The 23,504-nt window shown below is 36.6% G+C and overlaps 1 protein-coding gene across 4 annotated transcripts in view; it reads right to left on the bottom strand.

The window, feature by feature from the left end:
• The window catches only part of LOC149316225 (microtubule-associated serine/threonine-protein kinase 2-like), a 216,441-nt gene that overhangs the window by 143,769 nt on the left and 49,168 nt on the right, over positions 1–23,504 (bottom strand). The window contains exon 1 of one of the 4 annotated variants that reach the window (XM_089515052.1): positions 20,337–20,447. The exons of the other annotated variants lie outside the window; for them this stretch is intronic. Coding sequence (XP_089371178.1) covers positions 20,337–20,375 — 39 coding nt within the window. The 5' untranslated portion in view covers positions 20,376–20,447. Of the gene's footprint in view, positions 1–20,336; positions 20,448–23,504 lie in introns of those variants that run through there. 4 annotated transcript variants of the gene reach the window in all.

Here is a 23,504-nt window from a genome sequence, read left to right as displayed (position 1 = left end):
CCTTGGAGCCGCTTCCCCGCTGCCGCCTTTTGGAAAAAAGAGCCCAGCCACTGCAGACCCTCTCAGGCCTCCAGAGAGGCCCCCTCCAGCCGGCCCGAGTGCCTGCTGGCTGGGAGAGGACCTAGCAAGGACCCCAGAGACAGGGAGGTGGCTATGCCATTCGCCTGTCTCTGGGGTAAAAATCCGGCGCATAAGGCAGACTTAAAGAGTCACCTTATACGCCGGAAAATACGATAGCTTAATTATTGAGTTGAAAGGCATATCCAGCTATATAAATAAACAAGTTGGAAATGTCTAGCAAATCAAAACACTGGGGAGCAGCACTTGTTAAAAAGCACTACATATGATGCACCTCAACCCTTGTCACAGGAGGCATTAAGAGAGAGAGAAAACTCAGGCAGAAATAGAATACTGAGGCACAGTATGAAGAGCACAAGTCAACGAGTAGTTGCCTTCTGGCATATCAACAGCTTTTACCCTTCCATTAAAATATAGATAATTAGCTCAAAAACCAAATAAGCTAAAACATTTTCAAGAACGTTAGTCAAAATTATATTCATTAAGCTTAGCTGCAAAAGCACTGTGCAGTCCTTGTCTTAGCTGCAGAATCTTATTTTGAGACTGTCTAATTTCAAACTTAAGTACAGGGGACACTGTGAGTTGGTCCAGCCACCACATTCTTCTCCTCCACCACATTCACTTGCCTTGGTTATGAAATGCAGCCACTCTTAATTCCTATGTTTGTGCATAGCACACTAATGTAGATGAAATATTATCTTCATAGGGAACTGAGTTGAAATTATTTATGAACTGCTTGCTTATTGACAGCTCTAAAACTTGTCTGCATAATTTTTGTATGTCCACCCAAGGCCAATACTACCATTAGGTATAGTGAGGCAGTAGCCTCAGACAGCAAATTCTGAGGAGCCAAGGAGAGTAATACATACATAACAAAACCTGCCTTCTGCATGTAAAGCTAACTTACTGCACTGAAATGTAATAAAGACAGCCAGCCAGTATGGTCAACTTGAAGCAGCTAGACTGCTCACTGGAATTCCTTTCAAATATCATGTAACACCAGTTTGGAAGGAATCGCACTGGCAGCTAATACATTTCTGTTCTGAATGTAAGGTTCCAGCAATAACATTTAAAGTTCTAAATGGCTTGGGGCTTTGATATTTGTGGGAGTGCATCTCTCTATATATGCCTGTCCAAGAATTGAGACCTATTGGAGGGGCCCTCCTCCATGCCTCATCAATAGGGGAAATATAATGTAGGAGGACATGAGAGAAGCCCTTTTCTGCACTGGCATCCCAGTTGTGGAATTCTTCCCCTGGAAACCCGACTGGCACCACCTCTGGAATCATTTTACCACCAGTTAAAACCTGGCTTTTTATTAAAACCTTCAGGCCAAACTGATTTTATTCAGGCTATACATGTTTTATGTTTTTATTATTCAAAATAGTTTTAACCAGTTTTAAACTGTTTTTAAATTGAGAAACTATTTAATATGCTTTTAAATGTTCTTAAACCTTTGTAATTACAGTGAGCCCTCAGTATATGCAGGGGCTTCCAGGACCTGCTGGAGATATCAAAAATCACAGATGTGCATGCTAATATTTAAAATCTAATGATTTAATGATCTACTCTTGCTTTCTCCCTTCACACCACAAAGTCTTAATCAGCTTTTAAATCCCTGGATCTCGCCCTCCCCACCACCCTGCTGCTGCAGCCTTCATTCCTACCCTGGAATCACTCTTCTTGGCCTGCCTGCTGTTGATCACAGGCTTTTTAGAATTTTGTTCACTGTTGCTCAAATCTTTGGTTCTGACCCTTTCTTTGCCAGGGTCCTTTACAAACTTGGTCTTGATTAGATGCTAGAATTGTTCATTGAAGGAGCTGGAAACAGCAGCAGCATTTTTGGTTCTGAAGAGTGAATCAATGGAAGGTGACAATTTTGGAAACAGAATACATCACAGTACCAAAACAATGTTAGTTCCATTAGCTCAACTATACACAAGGCAAAAAATTATTTATTAGGATATCTAAACTTTAAGAATGAAAATATAAATCTTAGCCACACAGACATTTAAATGGAAAATTCCAGTGTACACTCATTATGGAAATCAGATACAATCCTAAATGAACTTGAAAAGAAAATCTGTTTCAGTAGCATGACATCTGGATGTGTGACCTACGTAAAGGAGGTGATTTGGTTGACATTCTGCCTGTCTAAGCACTATGCACAACTGTTATATTCTTAATACATGTTTTATATTTTCATTTTTATCCAAATTTCAGCAAATCACAAGATACAGAATCATAGATTTCATAGAACAAGTTAAACCCCAGAACCAAAAAAACCATAATTATGTCACTAAATATTTCAAAGGCTGAGGCTCATCATTGCTAGTTTGTATTTTTCTATATAATCAGACTCGAGAATAATCACTAAAGCTCTGCAATATGTCGCCATTTCCACCTAACGTTTTACATAATCTTGCAGAATTGTAATACTTAGCTGTAGGGACATTAACATGCTTTTGCTATTAGATTTAATTTAAACTGTCATGGTAACTTAATACATTTGCTTTGTAGTAAATTCAGTTTTCAACAAATTCACCAATTCTATTGAATAGTTTAACATGAAATTTGATATGGCACGTCAACCGTGTTTACCTACTTATATATTTTGTTTATTTAAAATATTTATTAATTACGTTTCTGATGGTCACGGCTCCTAAAGTAATATACAATAAATATATTGTCATTCTGATTGTCAGATAAAATAATACAATTTTGATTGCCGTCAAAAGGCTGGAGCCAAACTTACTTCCTCAAGAGGAAGGTTCACAACTGAGGTGTTGCTACGAAAAAAGCCACGTCCCTCAGGAAACTCAGTCTCTAGGGCCTCTGCTAAGTAACTCAAAACTCAAGCAGATGGGAAAGCCTTTCAGCTATCTTGGTCTCAAGCAACTATCTATATTATACTTCTAAAACAATATACCAATATGGGGTGATGAACCTTTCTGTTTCCTCGTCTTACCTTTTCATACACAAATGAACCAGACATGAGGAGTAAGCTATAGGACAAAGGGTTCATTCTCCCATACAGTGAATTTTTATGTAGAAATTTGGGATTTTTCTTCATACATGGATAGAGCAGACACGTGAATCAGCAGATGTGACTCTACGAAATCTAACTTAGACAAAATGCACCAGAAAAGGAGCAATAGTCCATAAAAATTAGTTTTCAGTAATTACTAGAGATTAAGTTGAACAGAAGCCTTAAGTGATAAAAGCATTGGATGCCCTAGTAGGTGGGGATGTAGGATTGTAGCACAACCACATTGACCAAGTGTGTATACCTAAAAGCAGGTGCTGAAGAGAGAACAAGAATCCTGTTGAAATATCATCCACTCTATTGCTGAGCAGTCTCTTGCGCATGGTACTCTACATACTAAGATCTTGGAGTTCTTGTTTACATTATCAGGGGAACTGAACATTCTCATTCAGACTATCTAGTCAGACTGGGATTTTATGGAGCCCTGGTGGCGCAGTGGTTAAATGCCTGTACTGCAGCCATTCACTCACAACCACAAGGTTGCGAGTTCAAGACCAGCAAAGGGCCCAAGCTCGACTCAGGCTTGCATCCTTCCGAGGTCGCTAAAATGATTACCCAGACTGTTGGGGGCAAATTAGCTTACTTGCTAATTAGCTTACTTGCTGTTCACCGCTATGATCTTTGGAATAGCGGTATATAAATAAAACAAATTATTATTATTATTATTATTATTATTATTATTATTATTATGGTCTATACTCAGTTAACCCACTCAGTCACTTCAGTGTGCTCCACAAGGGCCTGATTTTGAACACAGCATGGAAATCTCAAAATACTACATGTCAAGCTATTTATTGTAGATAGTTATAGTGATAATGAAACTGCTAAGTTATAATAAATATACTCATCTATATCTTGGCACAATTCAAAGTACTAGCTATGACATGCAAAGAATTAGATTTCTGAGGTTGAGATGGTGTTTCTATGGTCAAGCAGGGATTTGAACTGTGGTCTCCAGAGTCACATTCCAATGCTCAAACCATATTACATCATATTGGCTATCTGAACAGTGTTTCCTTGAATATAATTTAATGAGGGTCAGTATGATACGGTTGCTCAAGTACTGGACTATCACTTGGAAAAACCAAGCCCTATTCACCACTGAGCTAAAAAATTACTAGGTGACCTCTTACTGTATCACCAATCTGATCTATCTAAGAGGTATATGGTAAAGATAATGCAGGGACAAGAGCCACCTATACAAGTTCTTTTCATGCTATCTCATACTGTGGGATGAGCCATTTGCCCCCCTTAGGGTTCATTACCAACTGGCTACAACTGTGTCTTTCCTTCCTGGTAACTCTCAAGCAACTTGGTCAACATAGTAAGCAAGAACATCTGGCTAATTTTTCTTTTATAAAAAAATATTTTGGTAAATGAAAAACTGCTTGTCACATTAACATTGTATACACGTTAACACCCTTGGAAATCATGCCTGTAGGAAACATAGGGAAATTATGCTAATACTTTTCACAGGTGTGTGGGTTTGCTTAGAGTTGTTTGACATAAGATAGTTTTCACACATGGGTACATATAATAGGATGCTATCATGCATGAGAATTTAACAATAGATTCTGCGGCAATCGCAGGAGATGTCATGAATAATGGTTTTCACATAATAATAATTAATAATTTGTTTTATTCATATACCGCTATTCCAAAGATCATAGCGGTGAACAGCAAGTAAGCTAATTAGCAAGTAAGCTAATTTGCCCCCCAACAGTCTGGGTACTCATTTTAGCGACCTCGGAAGGATGCAAGCCTGAGTCAAGCTTGGGCCCTTTTGCTGGTCTTGAACTCGCAACCTTGTGGTTTTGAGTGAATGGCTGCAGTACAGGCATTTAACCACTGCGCCACCAGGGCTCCTATACATGCAACTGCATGAAAGCAGATACTTTCAATTTTCACAAAAGCTTTGCATGGTTCAAAATTATTTCTCCTGCATTTATGGATATAGTTAGACATGAAACTCCCACCCATCCTCCACCACCAAAACATGAAATAATGTAGTTATCACACTTCACACAAACATGGTGGGGGGGGACTATGAGGAGACTCTCAAAACGCTTCTGTTTTGATAGATTACTCTCATTTAGGATTATGAGTGGGGCCCAAAATGCCCCTTGTTTAAGAAGAAGTGCAACAGATTTTCATGTAAAAGATTCATCCAGTGGAGGCTTGTGCTGGAGATGGAAAGATATTTCCACCAATTCTCCTTTTCCTCATCTTCAACCTGTAAACTATCCAGAAGACTACACAATGCTCCAAGGCAGCTTTTCATGGGAGAACAGAGGACAGCAGCATCTCTCACCTCTCTTTCTTCAACAGTGCGTCCATTTTTTTTCTTTTTCAATCCTGTTATCTTCTACTTCATTGCAGCCAGCTCTCACACTATTATCTCTCTGCCTCCCAACCTAAAAATTAGTTGCAGCCACATTGATTCAGATCATACTAACCTATCCCCATCGTTTTGGGATACATGGGGAAGGAGGAGAACAGGCAAAAAGTATGGTTGGCTACATGGCTAACTTCCCAATCTTACTTTGTCCATGCATGATTCCCAAATGGAGCAGCCCAGGTTTCAAGTCAATCTAATTGGAAACTCAGCACCCTTGAAGGAAAGAGTATAAACTAGAAATGCAACCTGTAACTCCCTGCCAATGGTAAGGTCTCTCTCTGCTAGGTATCAACCCTTCAGTAAAGGTGAGAGGCAGTTTGCAGCTAGCACTACTCTGTTCCAAATCTATTCCAGTCAATAAATGGTATTGCCAGCTGTAAGCCAGAACAATTCAGGAAAAAAGTAAGCTGGCAGAGATCTGCTCTTTATTTTCTTAATTTTTTTAAAGTACAGCTGTGAAATTGTTTCTGCTCAAAAAACCTAGCCCATGTACTACCACAACAAACAGAACAGCAGGCCTAGTCTCCATTTTCGAAAAAGTTTTTGATGATCTTCCCTTTCTACTGCATCCTTCCTCCTTTTGTAGCACAAAGGGTAACAGTGGAGGGAGGGGCAGGAAATATCAGGCTCTCTGTCCTTTCAGGTACCACAAAGGTCCCAGTGGTCCCATATTAGTAGGTCCCATATTAGTAGGCAGCAATGAGGAGTCTGTTTCCTAGGGTAGCCTACTCAAAACTATTTTTTACAACTCTTTGGGGACAGGAAAAAACACACAACCCATCATTTGGTTAGCTGCTTGTAAGGATAACAGAATGACTCCCTATTAAAGGTGAATACTGTTACTGATTTTTGTTTGTTTGTTTATTGAAATATTTATACTCCACTTTGTATCAAAAAAAATCTCAAGGTATCTTAGAAATACAATTCAAAGGTTAAACAGTTTAGAATAATACAAATAACCTAAATAAGCTAACATAATAATGGGCTAAAAACAGATTTAAAAGATTTTAAAGTTTTTAAAACTAGGTACAAAACTACTGTACTTGGGATGAATTAATGAGGTCCAAAGGCCTTGATGCCAAAATGTTTTCACCTGGTGCCTAAATGAAATGAGGCATCAAGTTTTCACTAAATGAAATTAGTGTTGGAATCAACCAGACCTCCACAGGTAGGGCATTCCACAGTTGGAGTACCATAGATGAGAAGGCCCTCTTCCACATCCCAACATAGTGTATTGACCTCAATAGTGGAACACAGAGGAGGGTTCCCCTAGCAGACCTTAATCTTCAGGAAGGCACATGTGTGGGGAAATGTTCTCTGAGGTTTCAAGGTCCCAAGCCATTTAGAGCTTTAAATGTCATCACATGAACTGTGTAACAAACACTTAAAGTCAATCATCATGGTGAAGTTATTCTATGAAATGGACAATTTCATGCACTCCCCCCCCCCCCAAAGTAGTACTCGACAAAGACAGATGACACAGGGTATAAATAGGTACTAGAGCTTTGTTTGAGAAGCATTCCTTAATGAGCTCAAGCATAAGAGTATTTATAATGATAAGATGGCGCTAGTGCCTGCTGTTGCATTTTTCTGTTTCCCAGTTGGGCTTACTTTGTTTGCATTTTGTTTTGTGCTTAGTTTGATTCTCTGGGGAGGATTAATAGTTCTATTCTTTATCATCACAATCTTTGGTTCCCTTTACTATCTCATTCTGCGATTGCCATTTGTCTGCTCTTTAGCACAAATTATTTTTCTGCTCTCTTCACCTTCAGTGAAGGCACATCCGCTTTCCTCGCCTTCAGTGCAGCCTGTCTAGCAAGAAAGCATTTCTGCCTGAATATGGAAGACACGATGCAATTTACCTGCTTTTATTTTAGAAATGGGGTAAGTATCCATAACAATTAGTCACCATATTTTAATAAAGAAAAGAGGCGTTCTGCTAATAAATGATGATTTCACTCAGCCTGTTGTAAACTGGGAATTTACTTAACTGTGCACAGCTAGATATCTTCAGGTGTAAGATGATGCAAGGAAGTATCGACAGCCACTGGTAAACATTACAAATTAGAAGGGAACATCTGAAGGGATCAATTAATATTTATTTTAAAGTTTCCAAATTTGAAGACAGTAATGATAGAACATCAAGATCATCTTCAAGCAATAAACCAACAGTTTATTCTTTCTGGGATCAGACAATAATAGCATAAGCTTCTTTCTGTAGAATACAGTTATATAACTCTGTTTAACATCAACCCTTTTATTTATTATTGCCTTTTAATTTCCCATTGAAACAGTGCCACTTCAAAAGCTGTTTTCTACATTGCATTCATTTAACCAGTGTTTGCATTCCTTGGAATATAGGCTAATTTTTTACAGGGTAAGTGTGATGTAATGGTTTGAGTGTTGGATTATGGGTCTGGAGACCAGGGTTCAATTCCCGGCTTGGCTATGAAACCCACTAGGTGGGCAAGTCATATGCCTTCACTCTCAGGGGAAGGCAATGACAAATCTCCTCTGAACAAATCTTGCCAAGAAAACTCCATGATAAGTGTTCTTAGGGTCACCATAAGTAGGAAATGACTTGAAAGCATAACAACAACAGCAGCAAAAGATTATAGCTAGGATCCAAGAAGGTATCTGAAAGGTACCTAAGGGAATACATGTGGCCAACAGACATTTTTCATGAAGAACAGAGAGTATGCCCAATCTCAAATTCTTTATCAATGTTCTCAGTTTCAAAAATGATTTGCTATGTTGCTTTTTGCTTTGCTAAGATGTTGCTTTTTGAAAAGCTGAAGCCCAAAGCTTCTCTGTATACACATTCACTTAGTTGCACAATTCTTATGGATCTTGGACCTAAGGATCTTGTTCCTAAAGACCGTGATCTCATAACAGGTACTCTGACAAGTCTTCTCAAATTTGGACCAGATTGGCATGTTTTACCTCAACACCTACCAAAATGTTCCTGATGCAAAAACATGGAGACTTCTTGTGGAATCCATTGTCCTCTGCCTACAAAGAGGCCTATAGCCTCACAGGAGACATACTGAATTGCAAAAGAGAAGTCCTCGTTGATATGCAAATGGACTTTACATTTCCTGGACTTTGCTCAATTGTCGCATGGCCAGTGGAAGAGGGGCCAGCCTGCTAAAGATAAGCTCCCCATACCATCTTAACTAAGGACAGAAACAAGGATATAACAAGGTGGGTCTCCTCTGCGAGTCCATTCCATAGGGCAGCTATACTGAATGCCTTTTGGGAAGTAGGAACACGTTTGGATGCTGGTATCTCCAAGTTCTTCCCACTTGTTCTAAGAGTGCGGGGCGGATTGTATAGGGTGATGCGTTCCCGTTATACACACTGATTCAAATTATAGCCTTTAAATTATACTGCTTCCTTTTGCCAAAGAATGCATCTATCCTACACAGCTGCAGCAATGTGAAGTTGCAGGCTTTCACAGCTGGAATCCATAGGTTTTTTTTTTTTTTTTTTTTTTGGTGGGCTTTTTGGGTTATATGGCCATGTTCTGGAAGAGTTTATTCCTGACGTTTCACCAGCATCTGTGGCTGGCATCTTCAGAGAAGATTACAGCAGTTTAACATCATTTTAACTATTATGATTCCATACTACAGAATCCTGGGAATTATACTTTGGTAAAGTACTCTGAATTCCCAGCTAGCAAGCTATAATACTAGTTCAGAGGAGCACACCAAATTCCACAACTGAATTATGAATATCAGAATTGCCAAGGTCTGACTGCAGCTTCCCCTTGGTAGTAAGGGAATTTTGCCACCCATTAACTTTAGACTATAATAGACTTGATTAATTAAAATTAATCCATTCAAAAAGCAAAATAATCATGAAGATCATACATCTAAGATTCCATTCATATCCATGCCAAGTTTCAGGCGCTCAGGTTCCAGTACCTTGGAGCTTTGGCAGCAACCACAGATAACGAGGTGTGCATACATTCTCTATTATTACTATAGATTTCTAAACCACCTTTGATTTCAAATTCCCTACACAGCAGTTTAAGTATGCCAAAATAACACAGAGTAAAGGGAACTGAAATAGCTATTTCGCCCCCTGAGATTTTTAACAGTAATTCATTTTCAGAAAAACCTATGAGCCCTCCAAAATCTCTCCCAAAGAGGGGGCTGCCATAACATGGTAGTCTGATTGGCTAAAGCAGAACAAACACGAAGGCTACAGGGAAGGGTGAATTAAATGGTGACACTAAAGTAGCAGTAGAAAACAGAAGTCTCTATCTCACATGCTACTGACATTTCAAACAATGGGGACACTCAAAGCAGAGCCTCAGAAAAAGATTATCACTGAATATATACAAACAAAAGGAATTTGATTTTCTTTAAAATACTGAACCAAATCAAAGTTACAATTACAAATTACATCATTCCATAAATAGCTACTATGTTTAGAAATAAGCAATATAAGAAAGTCTTATTAATGCTAAAAGTAACAAAGGTAATCTGTCCTAGACATTAACAAGCCAGTTACTTAAAATGTGTCCTTAAGCCTTCTGTGCTAAAGCAATTATGTCTACTAGCAATGCAGATGCTGGAAAAAGGGCAAAAAAGGATCAGTACAGAATCCATTATTACATTCCTGCAATGCTAATCTCAATGCTATACTTATTTGAGCTCTAAAGATATTAAAGCAGCAGAACTGCATTTGTCTGACCATAATTCCATATAACCAGTGTCTGCATTTCTATATCCAATAGCTCTATCCTCATAATTCATATCTGAATTCAAGTTTATGTGTTTTATAAGGATGTTAACATTTTAATAAAGCAATGAAAAATACCTTCAGAATCAAATTTCAATGTGATATAAAGACGTACCACAAACTTTTATTGTTTTTGCTGCAACAAAAATTTATATCAAAAATAAGTACACATTTAAATAATCAAATCTGTGCAGTTTTAACAATTCTAGACTCTACACTGACTATGTAGAGACAGTGTACACCAGTCCATTCTATTGAAGATTTCTATCTAGCAGACATTCATACAAGGGGTATCTAGTAGTATACCAAAAAATGAGCCTTGTTTTGTACAGAACATCCTTCTAGTTCAACAAAGGAAATCCAAGACTTTTATAAAGTGCAGCAATGTCTTAAATCCAGTCTCCAGTTATGGGAGATTTCTTAGCAATTATCTGTCAAAGTACTTTCTACTAATTTCTTAATAAGTCAGCCCCAGAAAATTACTTTTTATACTACTGAAATTTTGTGCCTCTGTGAGGCAGTCTTCTCTCTCCTTTTGCACATATGCATTCACAAAGATCTATGTCCAAGTGTGTTCACTGAAACCAAACTGCAGTTGTTCAGCAAAGAGGAAAAATTAAGCTTTTATGGTAATACTGTACTACTAATTGAAAGTTTGGATGTAAATAAATCAGAACTTGCTTCAGTAGTGCTAAATGAAAAATGCTCACCATGGCTAACAATCTCTGGTCTCATGAAGGTATAACATAAACAATTTCCTAACCATGAGATTGGGAGTGTCTTATAGATGTGCTCGCTTCTGCTTTTTCTGCTTAGTGTTAAGTAAGGTCTGCACTACTAGCTCTAATCATGGCTGGCCATTAAACCAGGATTAAAATTAACCTGTAAGCACTTTCTGCACATATAACATTTGTGGACCTGATTGTTTTTAGGATTGCATAGCATAACTGCTAACTGCTCACTCATATAAATAAGGAAGAAAAAATTTAAATCACCATCAGCAATTTATTAAAACCTATTTACATTTTCAGTCAGGAGACACTTTTTTCAGATGCTGACTTGTATACCTTGCCCCTTCAGTTGGGAGACAGGGTGAGTCAGGATGCAGCATAAGGTATTTTCAATTTCTTTTTCCTCCTATCCTGATTCTCTCATCTAGTATGACATTACCCAAAAGGTTTGTTTTCATTTAGTTTGCCATGCTGAAGATATAACAACTAGTATACATAAACAAACAATACAAATGAAGTATTTGACATAAAAAGAGCAAGATGTATTTATCAAGATTCATGGCAAATCAATACATTCTCAGGGCTGCTAATTTACATTTATTGTATTTCCTTCTGATGGCAATCTGCAGGACATGTTTTTTCCCCTCAGTCACTCCCACTGGTGTTATATTCCACCCCACATTATGGCAAGCTTTAACAGAAATGATTTTATTATACCACTCCATCACCTGTCTGAACTTAATCAAGCAAAACATTGTTTTCTGAAACACTACTGTATTCGCCCATCCTCAAGGGACATGACTCATGCTAGTCCCTTTGAAAGAAATATAGCAGCCTAGCATGCCCAATTTATTACAGTACAGTTTAGAAATGAGCAGTTGTCACTATCCAACTGGAAAAATGTTACTTTCTTACAAGTGATTAAAGAAATTAAATTTCTTTTTCACAACAGCTGAATCCAGGGTTTTTCTTAACAAATATACAGAGAACTGAGCCTTGAACACAGAATAGTGTGTGTCTTTAGGCCAAAATTGGTTAAATCTTGATCTCTGAGTAACCAGCAGTGGGACTTAAAAATCCTTCTCATTTATGACAGAAAACATGGTATTTTTAATATCACAGTTTGCATTAAGCTGTGTATAAACCATATTTCTTTGATAATATATCAATAATATCGTATCTCAGAAAGTTAGGATGGATAACAAGCAACAGTTCAGTTAAATAGTTGACTTAAGCATCCGCAGTTGCAACCTGTGTGCACAGAGAAAGGTCATGCTGCTTCTGAAACAGAATTGGGCTATATTTGAGTTTCAAAGAATGCCTTATTATGTCCATGAAATTACAACTATTTAAGTGGGTGTTTTTGTTAAGAGGCATTTTAGTCAGTCTCCAAGACTGTGAAAGGACACTGGCTATGGGGATAAGAGACGAGTTCTTTAATGTAATTATCAGCATTTGAATAATCAATGAATAATGAAATCTCTCTTTTCCTTATGTCTCCTTATTTTTGTGTACCTCTTTGTCAAGGCAAATTCCTCCTTTCTTATTTTCTTCCCTGTTCTGACCCCTGTCAACCTCCTGGCAGAAGGCAATGGGACGGGGAGATTAAAGATTCCCTGATGTACAGTAGTATCACTCCCTCTCAGCCTCTAACAAGATCCTATATCTCATCTATTGAAGGCGTTCCATCTTAACAAAGGATCTCACATATCATAACAATCTAATCCCCTTTAGCTCCATAAATCCAGAGCCATTTAATCAGGACATAAAAATCTAATACAGTTGGCCCTCCATATCCACAGATTCTTTATTCAACCATCCCACTTTGAAAATATTTTTAAAAAACATAAATTCCCAAAAGCAAACCTTGATGTTGCCTTTTTATATAAGGGACACCATTTTACTACACAACTGTTTTTAATGAGATTTGAACATCCACAGAATTTGATATTCACCGGGGGGGGGGGGGATGTCCTGGAACCAAACCCCTGTGGCTATCAAGGGCCAATTGTACTATGATTTTTATAAAAGATTTAATAATCAGTAGGTAAAATGGCCCCACTGAGTGTGCTAAAAACAAACCCTAAAACATGAACATGGTGTTTTAATATAAATTCTACAAGAATTTATAGTCATGGATAGGTCAGACCACTCTCTTACGGAAATAACATGGAAGTTATGATTACATCTCAAAAAGAGAGCTACTGAGCAATTTCAAAGAAGAGAAAAAGAAGACTTATGATTAAATTCACCTGAGCAAAAAGAACTATGGGCCCAAACAGACAGGGCAATATAAAGCTGCTTTGGATCACTTTGGAGGTATGCTGTTTAAATGACACACACATCTTAAGAGGCCTGAAGCTGCAGCAAAGCTGTGTTCCACTCCTTAGGACTGGAGCATGGCTTTGGCGCAGCTTCTGGACTCTTAGAATGCATGCATCATTTAAACAATATACCACCAAAGTGACCCGAAGCAGCTTTATTTTGGCCTGTCTGTTTGGGCCCTATATTAAAAATGAAGCTTAAGTAATGTAGTTCATAGGTTTGATACATAATTTTATCACAAAATACAAATGTAAACAAGCTCATTTATTTCTTTAACTTCCTGGTACTACAATCAACGGCCTAATTCTTCCATTTTAACATAATGCTTTTAATGAGAAGCCTCCATGTGAAGGTTATCTTATTATTCCAAGCACAACAACATTATATCTAATTTCTTTTACATTACATCTAGTTTCATGAAATATGCCAGATACCCTTCTTCATTCTAAACCTCATCTTACTAAAAAGCCAAATAACATTATGAGAAGAAGTCATTCAGAAAGAAGCATCTGGTGTCCTCAAGTAATCTGATTGCAAAGGAGCAAAAACCATCTGCAAAATGAGTCACTATGCAGCTGGATAAAAAATAAAACAAAATAAACTGAAGAATGTTGCCTTTCCACAATCACCTGAACTCTTAATTTATGGCTGTCCATGTCCATCTCTATCCAAACTCATCTGCCTATTTCTCATAAAAGCAACAATGGCTACCATTGATGTACATTCACAATGAAAGCATTAGCTGAAGGGGAAAAATAAAGCATACTGCCTAAGAAGTAAAAAACTATCTTCTTTTTTTATTCAGAGAATTAAATATACACAGGCCACAGCAAATCACAAAATATGAGTCAGCAATGTGATGTTATTGTATAGAATTCCAAAAGAATTATACTAACGACAACAAAAGAACATTTATATCTCCATAAATCTACTATTTACCACTAGCAAAGTAAAAGCTGGAGCCGGTCTTTTGTTTATTGTCCCTGCCTACAGGAGCAAATAGGAGGAACTAAACCCAGAATACAGGAGGTTAGGACCCTGTCTGCTGGGAAACAACAATGCAATATATGTCTAATTATGTAGAATTATTCCTAAGGAGAAGACAACAGTCAATAACAAATATAACAACTTGATTTACAATAAAATAATGTATCCCAATTGTGGAAAAGCATATTCAATAAGCAATTAGGAAGTTAAGATAAAGAATAGCTGAAAGATGGTAGTTATGACATCCTCAAAGCACTGCACAACAGCCTCCTCTTGAAGATCCAGTGTTGCTGACACTGGTTTCATTCTGCTGCTAAGCCAAATCATGGCTTTTAATTAAGATCTGTCAAGTCTAATTTATCTTTTCCAAATGTACATGTATATGGTTTAAAAAATTTTAAATCTGATTTAGCTTGTTCAATTGCTTAATATATTTTTCGTCTGTTGAAATTCTTTTTATTGTTTTAAATTCTATGTAGTTTTAAAAAGTTTAAATCAATTTTGTTTGTATATTTCCCTGAGATATCAGGATAAAGAGCAGGATGGTACTAACAACTCTGTTGTTATACTGAACCTGCCAGTCTCCTTGGAATATCATTGAACCACAGCTTGCAATGTTGAGTTTGAAAATTAATTTGATAGTATTAGAAACTGGAAGATTAATATAGTATCTCTCTCTGTTTCTCTCAATACACACATACACACAAATAATTGAGATAGTTTAATTTATGTATAAATTCATAATTTAATTCATTATCAATTAATACTGCTTCATTTGTTATTTGCAATATTGATTCTGTGAACATACTATGGAATTTACAGAGAATGGTGTGAAGGTTATCACTACTGACCCCTAAAGGCACATTTTGTTAATGTTTTTTTCAAAAGTGTTATTTCAGCTGCTTTCAAAGTTGAATTATTTAACCTGGCATTCTTCCACCCAGATGGACTGCAAAATATCATAACGTAAACTAAAGATAGAGGGAAGCCAATCTGTCTAGAACCTGTCAAATTGGGAAAGGCTATCCTAAAACATCAGCGTCTCATCTTACAGCTTCTTCAATTAAATGTTGTTACTCAACTGTATCTCTTTCCTCTTCTTTCCACCCTTAGCCAACATGTACACTGTTCATTCTCTTTTTAAACACTTTGGTAAAGTATATATCGGAAGGAAGTTAAATATTAGTAAGGAGTGATAATTTTTTTATTTAAAGAACAATGATCTGCTACAAGTGCAACTGTAAATGGCTGTCTACAAAGATCAGTCAATGAATCAAAGGTGAAGAATCCTTAATACAAGTAATATTTCTGGTGCCTCTCAGAATATGGAGAATGTTTTTGTACAGAACTAAATCAATGGAGACTAACAAAATGAAATGATATTGGTACGCCTTCATTTTGTTATCTGTTTCACGTAACACTTGAAATGTTTTTAGCAAAGGATCAGGAAGGAAGTGAGGTAGCCCAGGAAGTGCTGAATACATTATCATTACAGCAGCCCAAAACATCTTCTTCTATGTCTATGATTCAAAACCTCCTAACTTTTGTTCTTCTCACCTAAGAAAAACAGGTTTGTTAGTAACGGATGTAGTGTACTTCACTGAATTCAGCAGGACTTACCTCCAAGGAGGCAGATTGCATGATTTTAGCTAGCTGAATCTTTTGGATTTAAACTAACAGCTTCAACTTTTGCAAATCCTCGTAACATGTGATATAATGAAGCAGTGATAGGTAGAAAGCAGAATGTGTGAGGAGTGGGGATGATTAGAGGTAGAAACAAAGAGGAGGAAGAGTGTGTGTGTGTGTGTGTGTGTGGAAAACATTTCAGTTATCCAATGGCCCAGAACAGAATGAGCAAGAAACACACTAAAAGAGAAGAAGTTGTTAAATCATTAATCTGTTGGATTCTTCTCCAAGTACAGTCATCCCTTCCAATTTGTGGGGGATCTGTCCTGGACACACACAAAACCCACAAATTGGAAAACTGCAAATATTCAAGCCCCCATTGAAAATAACGACAGCGTACTCCCAGGCGTGTGCCATTTTATCCCTCCTGGCTTCCCATCCACAAAAATTCGAGACACGAACAGGGAGTCAGCAAATCCGGAGGGACGACTGTAATTATATATAGAATAAGACACATCAAATCAGAAAAAAACTGAGGAGAATTTAAAAGAATCATAATCCCCACAACAACTTCAACACCTTTCAGACAGAAGGTAGGGAGAAAGACACCAGTTTTCAGCCATAAAAGATGTGGTATTCTGAAAAACCTCTAGTTGCCTGGGGGACTCTTGCTGAGCAAACAAATCACACACACATAATTCAGGGCAAAGCTTTATCACTTTTCTTGTTTTCAAACTCCATTAGGGAGTGGATAGATTACAACAAGCCTTCCAGCACAAATTTATGTGATGCGTTTCCTCAAATCCTAATCCTTTTTATCCTGGGACCCCTCTTTTTTTACTGAATGGAAGAGAGAAAGCTATGCAACTCTTTAATGAATTCTAACAACCTATATTAATTAGTTTCTTAATACGTAGGTTCGATTTCAAAGTAAATCAGAAAATCTATAGAATTTAGCCAGGTTGGAAAGGAATCAGCAAAGTAATGATTCCATAAATTCTATGTTTTCTCCGAAGCATAAGGATAAGTAAAAAACCCATGTGGATTGCAGCATGGGCTTATCTGAGAGTTACAAGCCACTCTTTCTGAAAGTACACTAAGGAGGTTATATGACAGTTGGAAGGGGTATCTTTTGAAAACAATCTATAATGGGAATCAGTAACATTTGGGAAACATACTAATATTATGAATAAGCATCTGTGAAACATATTCAGGGGTAGCCATTTTGGCCATGTAGCAAAGTACAACAACATCCAAAATCCACAAAACATTTACACCTTTAATCAGCCAACCAAAACACATAAAATCCATGATGCAAGCTTTTGAAACCACTGGCTTCGACTTCATGTAAAACCACTTCTTTTGGCTACTAAACCATACCATGAGCAGGATTAGGCCAGATTGACAACTGGAGACCCAAGAGGGGATTTTTAAGATATCACGTAAAAGTAATCACTTTCAGTTCCTTTAAACTAAAAGGGAGGAATGACAGCAACAAGACTGAGACAACTGATGCCTCTAGGCATCAGTTTCGATAAGCAAAATGCATGCTGTCCTGCTGTTAGTAGCTCCTTCTCAATAAAGTGACAAGTGAGATTTCTTACATTATGGAAATGGATACCAGAGCAAATTATAAAAAGTCAGCTTTGTAGCATACTGCCAGCATATTATTCTGCCAAGAGGGAAAACTGGTTTCTGCTGTAGAGTTGGGACTTCTGGCATAGACATGGCTGCATCTGTATGATATTAATAGGAGTGGTATATCCTGTGCCTCTAAGGGCTGTAAGGAAGATACAAGTAATTATTCTTAGGTAGTTCCAATACATTTTACCTAAGAAACTGTTAGCTATTCACTACCTCTGTACTGAGAAAAAATAACTAAATCCATCATGCTAGCACAATTATGACAGAGTAAAATAAAGAAGAATAGAAATAAACTATGATGTACTTAGCTATTCGGCATCACCAAAATACTGATAGATAGTTCTGCCAGTAATCTTTGTTTTTTTTAAAAAAAAAACAATAAAGATAAATTAAGAGCAAACAAAACTGGTTGTTGACTTCAAGTCATTTCCAACTTAAGATGACTATAAAGCAAACATACCACCGTTTTCTTGGCAAGATTTGTTCAGAGGGGATTTGCAAATAACAATCAGAATAGCCTTAACTATGTTTCAAGGCTATAGGAAAAAAACACTTTAAAAGAGAGCTTGCCTGCTAGCCCCTGTAATTATTTGTCAGCTAAGTAGGAAGGTATGTAATTGCTCCCACAAAGTAGAGTTGAATGGCAAAGGGCATATCATTCACTTTGTAGGTACTCTTCTCACTCAGGAAACCAGTTCTTCTAATACAAAGACAAAAATTAGCAAGAACCAGAAAGGAACCATTTGTTTCTTTGATGTTTCAATGACTTTACATATTCCTCTCAAAACCAGACATTTTTAACAAAGAAAGGAAGTGACTGAATTCACTGAATTAAATGCCATGCCCTTGACATCCACAGTTCACCATTACAATGTCAACAGAAAGAGTGATTTCAATGTGACATGTATTCAAGCACAATTTGGGCCTATAATGTTACTGGTGACCACAGTATAGTCAGTGTCTCCATAACACCATACTTTTGAAATATTTAAGTGCTCTTGCAGTGTCTCAGTTCCCATTCTCCACTAATGTTAAAATACTCAATACTCTAGGGAAAAACTCACATAACCATACTGAATTTTGAAATAAAAATAAAGCATAGCACAGAAAGGCAATTCAACCCCACCCCCACCCCCACCCCAAACACACACCTCTCTCTCCGTCGTGTGGCAAGATTTCACCTTTCCTCATTCTCTACTACTCAACACTGTTGTTTTTAAAGTTCTTTTCTAGGCTGAATATTCTCTCTGCCTAGTAAAGGAGTATCCACTTATCCTTTCAGGCAAGGGTCAAAATCCAACATACCAGGAAGCCCTAGTTAGTTTGAACTACTATAAAAGCTAATGTCAAAACAAGCAACCTATTGCAATCCTATGGATATTTATTTGTTTGGAAGCAAGCCACACTGCATTAAGTGGGGTTTATTCTCAGGCCAGTGTACACAGAATAAGTCTTAACTATTATCAAAGTAGTCTTAATCATTATTTTTTAAAAATAAGATGAACTCTAACTAAAGAACAAAGGGCTATGGGGAGGAAGAACATAATCCCACAATACAGCCCTAATCCTTTAACTACAGTTTAAAGAATGGAACCCATTATATGTGCACCAGTCCATGCAGAACTGGTTATGGTGATTTGGTACTGAATCAATTTAAACAATAGCTACACTGAAATAGCATTTTAAGGACATGTTCATTTAAATTATCTACCAAATATCCTTAACATTAAGATTATCTGAAATTTGCATCAACTAAATTATAAATTACTCTAATGGGCTAAAACAGCAAATAGAAGGACTCCTTCCAGTTTCAGAAAAGATGTAATCTAGTGAAAGCTCTTACCAGAAAAAAAAAGGAGTGGGGAAGGCCAGTTTTATTAATTCATTTTTAAAGAAACCATGACATTCAATTGACTACTTAGAAGAGTTTCTAACTCTCTCTAACTTAAATTTTCAGGTCAAGTCTGTCCTAATTCACACTATATGTTATCAAAAGGAGTAACACTTAGGAGAATTCTCCATTATAAGAATAACATATATGTTTACAAATGTCTCTGAATTTAAAGTAATACATATTAAAGCTATGATATTATATTTTTATTGTATTATTAATTTTAAAATATTTATTTAAAATATTAACATTTCTAGATAAAACTGCATAAACATGAGAAGATTTTATTGAACTAAATCATGATTTACTGGACTTTATACTACCTGTATTTTCTCAGGTTTCTACAGAAATGTTAACAGAGATCATAATTAAAATATCCTGCTCAAATATTACATCTGTTAAGACTTACATATTAAGGGGGGAGCACAATTTTGTAATAATTTAGTTGGCTAACTCTGTAATTTCAGATTGTCAGTCTGACAGCAATTAAATCAGCCTTCTCTCATCAACAGAAAAAAGCAACTGCTAGTTAACTAAATATGGTTCCACTTTTGGTACATTATAATTTAACTATACTTTAACCATAATTTAACATTTAACTATATCCCATAGATCAAATGTGTGATTTTTTTATGTTGGTTTCTGGAAATTAGACACTCGTTTTAGATAGGATGAGATTAAATAAAAGATAAATAATGCAACTTGAAATAAGCTTTTAAAAATTCTGTAACAGAATGTCTTGAGCATTTCACTACCACTTTAAATTTAAACCTATTTCAACACCAGAAAGACAATTTTATAATCTTCACAGTATTCTAAACTCATCTCAGCAGGGGATTACTAATTAGATTTGTTTCTTACCTGTAAACCTCTCCTTCGCAGAATGCTTGAATCATCCATATTTTCAACTCTTCGTTACTTATGTTATCAAAATCTTCCAATGGTCTGTTTCTCACTTATATTATTTTCTCCCCCTTTTCAGTGTTTTCGTCTTTGAAAATAAAGAAAAAATATCTGCCTCTATTATGAAGAACAAGCTGACAGTGCCTGTGATCAGCTCTGTGTGTGTGTGTGTGTGTGTGTATAAAATCTGCTTCCTTATTGACATTGTCACAACACAGTCAAGTAGCCATGGCAAATGGAAATCTAGGTTTCAGAACATAGATGTTTTCATTCTCACACACATTTGTATACAGGTTAAACACCCAGGAATGCAAGCATAAAGGAAAATGCCATAAGCAATCAATTCATATTTTCTCCTTACTTGGATCAAATTGATCTGCCACACAAGCTCACTAAATTACAGCAGCTGCATATATTTTACAATAACCTTCTGAACACAAATCTTACTTCCTTGAAAATGCAGTGCCTTGATTCACTTTGTTAAAAAGTCCTTCAGCAGTTCAAACAAATGTAAAAATTCAACATTCATAAAGAGATTTCATTATGTTCAACATGAAGAATTCCTTTATCCTTTGTACAGACAAAGCAGATGTCAGAGTCTTCAGATATAGTAGCATTTTCTTTTGTTTCTGCTGTCTCAAGTATGCTGGCCTCCTTCTTCCCTGAATGTAGTAGGCATGATAATTTTTCTTTTAGTTCTATGCTAAGAGGTAACTACTCCTTTTATGTACTAAGAATCTGAAACACGTGTCTAGTATTCTGAATACGTAACAATTCATTCATTGGCAGAACTATTAATCACTGACAAAGCTGTCTCAAAGAAATCCTTCCATTTGATATCCCATGGTTAAGTGGTATGCATATTCCTACAGATGCACTCCTACTCTGTATTATGGTTTAAACTCCACCCCGTTACTTCCCAAAGAGCCTAGTCCAAAGTATCTCTACACAAGAAATAAAAAATTCATTTTAAAATACAAAGAAATTATATTTACAAAAACAAGAGTTAGGTTAATCAGAAGAAAAAAATATTCAAGCAAAATAAAAGGGCATGGCAAAATACAATGTGAGTAAGAATTTCACAGAGCTTCACCCTGCACAGGAATCTTAAAAAGCAAACTTGTCTACAAAGAAAAATTGTGAGCTAAACCATTAAAAATATCACAGTTACCTTGCAAGGCAACACATTACACCTTCTGATCAAGTCATGAAACAAAAAAAGACAACTTTCTTTCCTCCATGCTTCAGTGGGACATTTAACAAAAATCATCAGGTATCACATATAAATCTAAATACTTTTAAAACTATTACATTGAATTATTCCATCTTTTAAAAAGTATAATGGCCACAAGATGAGACAGACTTCAACTTACTACAGCCTACCAGCTCTTCAAATAAGCATCACTTCCTTTCAATGCAGCTGTCACCAAAGATTATTTCAGTCAGATTTTGTTAGCTGGTACTTAAAAGGAGATGGATTATTACATATTTCAGCCAGTCTCTTTGCTAAGTGACTTGAAGTCACACGAGCTAACTATTCCATTAGAAAGTGACGGAAAAACAAACAAAGCTTAGTACCATTCACTAGCACCAATCTGATTTGCCATAGAACCGCTGTAGGCTGGGGAGGGGGGGTTCCTAACAAACCCTCAGCTTGCCAGCATCTCCTTCCATCTGCCGTTTTAAACAAGTGAATGCTGAATTAGATCTACTGATTCTTTGTGAGCCACCCAACAGAGGAACTAACTGCAAGCGGGCTGATCAGGCAGCTGATTTGCATAAACCACCATACAATGCAGAACCAGTGCACGACAGAAAACAACTCTGCCAGCTCATTGATTTTAAAGCAACAGCTTCTCCTCCTCTATCCAAAGAAACCAAGAGGAATAACAGCAATAAGATTTGTCCTACGTAAACATAGTGCATGTTCCACACCTCAAAGGAATTCAAAAATGGAAGAAAGTACAGTACAACCTCGTTTTAAAGTGTTGCCTCCTGATAACACATGATTGCTTTCACAAAGCACAGCATGAGTTCCCATTTCTCTCCATATATGCTTGAATATTCACTTAAATCAAATATTCATTTTCAGTGAAAAAAATTAATCTGTGAAACAAATCATAGTGTGATCTAATTATTCTTAGGAAGACAAAACAGTGACCATTTACAACTGGACAATCTGTGCCATTAAAGGAAACAATCTAAGTGTAAATTCTTAATTGTCATAAATGTCAAAATTTGTTTAGCCACCATGAGTTCCTATGTCAGGAGAAAGACTGGATGTTAAGTAAATAAATAAATGTGAATGTTAATATTTTTTCTGATCGTCTATTTCTGCTTTAAAACCTAATTTTTACACTTTGCTATTTATTTGCCATGGCTACTCCTATTATTAATAGTATCCATGTGGGATATGTTCCCAGACTTGGCAGATAACTAAAATTGCAGATAAGGGTGAACCCTGTATTTTAACTGGAATTTGACCAAGGAGTTATGCTGGAGGACCTCCAGATGCCTAGAGTCTCTCTAGGCATCTGGAGGTCCTCCAGCTCAACTCCAAGGTCAACTTTCACTGGTGGCTGACCACAGAGTCACATTAGAGAACCTCCACATGCCTAGAGAGACCTCTTATTCCTGACACAGGTAAATGAAAGTGCAGTTACAGATCCTACCGATAGAGGAGGTCATAATGTATTATTATTAGTATTAGCAGTAGCAGCAACGTGCAATGACACCTGCAGAAAACAGACACAGTAATGAAAAGGAACCATTATATCAATTAAGGAATTTCTCGTGTAACACAGTTAAAACTATCGTGCATGCCATACATCAGACGAAGTGGACTGGCACCTATGAAAGCATATGTTAGAATTTCTTGCTTTCAGTTAGTCTCAAAGGTGCTACAGCATTTTCTTTTATCTTTATAAGATGAAACAGATTAACATGGCTATGTCTTTGAACAGTTAAAAACAAGCATTCTTTCTTAATTTTATCTACCTCACAACACTTTATTCCTCAGCATCTTGTAAATTTGGTTCCCAAAAGATTCCAATTTCTGCTAACAAAAGATTTAATTATTACAAAGAATAAACCATGCAATTCAATGTTAACTATTTAAAATACTGA

The sequence above is a fragment of the Sceloporus occidentalis genome, unplaced genomic scaffold (assembly GCF_023333645.1).
Source record: "Sceloporus occidentalis isolate IW3139 unplaced genomic scaffold, rSceOcc1.0.p SCAF_3, whole genome shotgun sequence".
NCBI classification, from domain to species: domain Eukaryota; kingdom Metazoa; phylum Chordata; class Lepidosauria; order Squamata; family Phrynosomatidae; genus Sceloporus; species Sceloporus occidentalis.
This window is presented reverse-complemented; position numbering and strand designations above follow the sequence as displayed.